General features: G+C 50.9%; 1 protein-coding gene across 3 annotated transcripts in view; it reads right to left on the minus strand.

Annotated features, from left to right (window-relative positions):
* The window catches only part of BIN3 (bridging integrator 3), a 53,076-nt gene that overhangs the window by 17,299 nt on the left and 31,608 nt on the right, over positions 1–4,169 (minus strand). For all 3 annotated transcript variants that reach the window (XM_014522388.2, XM_006028914.3, XM_025210338.1), the window contains exon 7: positions 1,213–1,219. In XM_014522388.2, the coding sequence (XP_014377874.1) occupies positions 1,213–1,219 (7 nt within the window). The remainder of the gene's footprint in view (positions 1–1,212; positions 1,220–4,169) is intronic.

Below are 4,169 nucleotides of genomic sequence, written 5' to 3' on the forward strand. Positions count from 1 at the left end.
TTTTTATAGTTTATTGTTAGGGGGGGGTTTAAGGGGGGGGGGGGGGGGGGTAACTAGGGCAATCACAAGCCAGATATTACTAGGCATATAAATATAGATATAATTATTTACTATAATTACCCACTGTCTAGAGTAGCCGTGCCTCAGTTTTCCCATTCTGTAAGGTTGGAATAATCCTTGCCTACCTCAATGCTTGGAGTTTGGAGGCTTTGTATCGTAAGAGCCTTTGAAAAAAAAATGCCACACATTGTCCAAGTACTAGATATTATCCTTTAAATAGGTTCATCAACATGTTTTCCCTGTAGCGCTCAGAGATACATGTTTAACAAGAGCTCTCTCCATCACAACCCATCATACTTAATACTTACACAGTACTTTATATCCTGAGAGCATCACGCAGGACATCAACTAATTAACATGCAGCCATTTGCATCCTATAAACCCACTACAGCTGGGGGTGGGGGAACCTTCAGCTCAGAAATGTGGCAAGCAAGAGCTCAGACAAGCACCAGCAATAAGGTTTCCATTTACTTTGAAGGGAAATCAGTTTCTTAACACAAAATGGCTTTGACGTGTGTGTGTGTGTGTGTGTGTGTGTGTGTGTGTGTGTGTGTGTGTGTGTGTGTGTGTGTGTGTGTGTGTGTGTGTGTGTGTGTGTGTGTGTAAACTTCTCATATTCCAACCAGCTTTCATTTAACCCAGTGAGTTTTTGCAGCCTGTAATGGAAGGACACTGTACTTTGAGTGCTTTAAAAAAAAAGCAGCTACAGAACCGAGTCTGAAGAGGCAGTTACTGTGTGGGCACAGCAACTACTGTCTCATAAGGACTTTTAATGCATAGATTACACACTGTATTTCAGAGGAAGGAGGCTGGGTCGACTCCACAAGCTGCCATTAACACAGTGCACCCTGCCAGCTCCAGACTCTGCTGACAAGCTGGAGATCCAAGCTCCTGAATCAAAGGCACAGAAAGCTCCTTTCCATCCCAGAAGGGCCAAGCCCTCAAAAGGCAGGGTTAATGATGGGAGACCATCTTCTGTTACACTATACTGGTAGCCCTTCAAGGGAACCTTAGCTGCTGCTGAAATCTCTGCTTTCAAACTTTCAGGTCCCCAAGGTCTGTGCTTGGGGCTTAGATCAAACTCAGGGAGCTATTCCATTAAAAGCCCCGAACCAAATTCAACATCTTCCTGGGAAGCAAGGAAACCAACACCTGCTGATATTAGGGCTTTTTTTCTTCTAGTCATCTAATGAGCTATTCAGCAGAAAGCTAATTGTTCAGCGTGTCAGCACCTGACAGCCCTGCGGCACGGGTGACACCTCATCTGTCGTTAGCTCTCCCCTCAGGTCCGATCCCAAGGAGCTCGTCCGCTCGCAGGCCTGCCTCGGACACTGGAGTTCAAAGTGCTCAGCCCCTTGCACGCTCTTATTGTTGCAAGAGGTGGTTTCTGAAGCAGGTGACTTTTCCCGCAACAGAAAAGGGAGGACAAGGAAGCCTGCTCAGGCTTGGGTGGAGGAAAAGCCCTTCCACCAACATCCAGCTAAGCTTCATGACACCCCTCCAAGACAGCATGACCCCGAGACCGCAAGCCTGCTGGGCAATGACGCCCTTACTACTTGTGGAGCCATACTTAGCTCAAAGGCAGCCGAACCATTGAATAGTGCCTGTAGGACACCGCCACTATCCGAGTGAAAAGCATCAATCAGCATCTCCATTTTACAGGGTGGGAAATAAAGGCTAAGAGATGGAGGGAGCCGGCAGAACTGCCTGGATTAGAAACCAGGAGCAGAGGCTTTCAACAAGGTGGGTGTTGAAAAGCAGAGTAGCCCAGGGTGAGGGGAAGCAGGAGAGCTGCTCCAGAAATGAAGACGCTCCACACTCCACCTCTTAACTGCTGCGGGACTCGGAGCTAGGTCACAAACCTATTACGTGCCTCTGCTTCCCCTATAACCACGTGAACTTTTGTTGCGTGCTCCAAGGTCTGTACATGAAAAACTATTGCTCGAGTACAGTGTCAGGGATGCTCCTGCTTTGAGGACCCTTCCAGCCTGGGCTTCCTAGGAGCAGTAATGAACCCGATGCCACCTTTGCCACAAACTCCATATGCAAGTGCCAGTGCACAGGGAGAAGTTTTGACAGCCACAAACACTTAAAAATCCCAAGCCCCCTCGCATGAGCATGCTTTTATGCAATACAAAGTAAAGGAGGCTTTCAGAGGCTCTACCATGCGTGGACACACAGTTAAAGAGAGGGAAGAAGCAGTATGTGTGGAGCTTTTAGGGGCAGGCTGCTAAGGCCCCTGGCTCGCTGAGGCTGCCAGTGCTTCCCATCACTTCTCCGTACAGGCAGCTGTGGGGAGATCTGCAGAAGGCAGCTTATAAGGCACAAGTGAGAGTAGGTACACAGGGATAACTAAAAGGGAAACACAAATTATCAGCTCCCCACCACTGAGGGAAAATGTACCAATGAAGTGCCTCTTAGGTGACATTTTAGCCTCAGAAAAGCAAAAAAAAAAATAAATAAATAAATAAATAAATAAAAATAAAATAAAATAAATAAATAAATAAAAAAAAAGGAATCCAGACTTTAGAAGATTCTCTGAATTAAAAATCATGTTGCCACTTCCACTCCACACCAGAGCTCCCTTCAGCTCCCGTAATTAAAGGATGGGGCTGGAGAGACGCTGCCACGGGAGATAAAAGTGCTATCAGGACCTCCGCTGCTGCAGGATTCATTAGCTAGTCACCCCGGCTGACAGGGCTGTTGCTTGAACATTGCAAACGTCTCTCCCTCACCAGTTATGACATGGCAGCTGCGATGGAGTCCTTTCCCCCCCCAACGGGACTCTGCATGCCTGGCTACCAGTAGACAGGGCAGTCCTTCAGGTATATGGGGCATGCATCAGCACGTGGCAACTGGGTGGCTGCGTGCACAGGGCAGCTCTGCTGCCGCGGGGAAGGGGATGCTCACGGAGCCCCCGGCAAGAAGCAGTATGATTCATTCTGTTTGCGAAGACACAGAAGACAAGACAGCAGACGAGCGGCAGAGAGGGCCCTGCGCCCGCTCCCTCTGTCAATCTCTCCACACGTTCTCACCAGATGAACGGCAGCACCAAGGCCATCGAGCAATCTGCCTGCTCCCTCCCAAATGCCTCTTCTCTACCCATCTCCCACTCTTACTGCCGTGCTGCCCCTCACCCGCAGGCTGACCCCCCTCCGGAGACAGGATGAGTCACGAGGCAGGGGAACGGGACTCCTCGGCTCTATTTCTAGCTCCTCCACTGACTCGCTGAACAGCCTCTGGCAAGTCACTTCCCCTCTCTGCCGAGTTCCCCTCTTGCAGGCAGGTGGCGAGGATTAGCACTCACTCAGCACGGTGCGAACGCAGACTGAGTGCTGAAGCATTGTCATTATCTTCGCCCGCACCCCGCGACCTGCTCCTCTTCCCTCAGCTCCCTCCTTCCTGCCGCGTTCCTCCCCCCCAAGAGCATTTTCACAACCATCTTGCAGAACCTTCTTCAGCGCTGACGCGGGCGTCTTACCCTGCACATGCACGGAGCTCAGCTGGGCTGTCCTGTCCATACCTGGCTGCAAATCGTCTCTGCCAGCACTATGCTGAGGGTCTCTGCTCTCTACATGCCCACACCTGACCCAGAAGCAGCACACCCTTCCTGGTCAGGCTAGATGGGTCAACACGCTTGACTCCTCCACGGTGCACTAACACTGCTCTCACTGTCTGGTTTGGGTGGTGCCCTATCCTGGCTTTGAGCATGCCATCTTGGCACCGTGCTGCCTTACCTCAAATATAGCAGTCTACAGACCACGGACCCACATCTGCTCCCAGGGTAAAGCCCCCCCCACTCACCCTATCAGGTAGAGCAATGCAGGAGCAATCCCAGTTACTAAGAGAAACCCATATCTGGCTGCAGGTTTAAGTTAGCCCAGCCTTGACCCTGCTGACAGAGAGCATGCGTGTTCTTCCAAGGGCGCTCCAGGAGCTAGGGGACAAGGGGAACAGGGCAGGGAAAGGCAGGAAGCAGGAGGGGGAAGAAACTGCCACCAAGTGTGACAGGGAGAAGGCTAAACAACTGGGAAGACAGAAGTGGGGAGGCAGCGCTGAGAGGGGTGGCTCAGTGCTGGGCCAAAGCATTTGGGCTATGCTCCGGAATG

The sequence above is a fragment of the Alligator sinensis genome, unplaced genomic scaffold, assembly GCF_000455745.1.
Source record: "Alligator sinensis unplaced genomic scaffold, ASM45574v1 scaffold722_1, whole genome shotgun sequence".
Lineage (NCBI taxonomy): Eukaryota > Metazoa > Chordata > Crocodylia > Alligatoridae > Alligator > Alligator sinensis.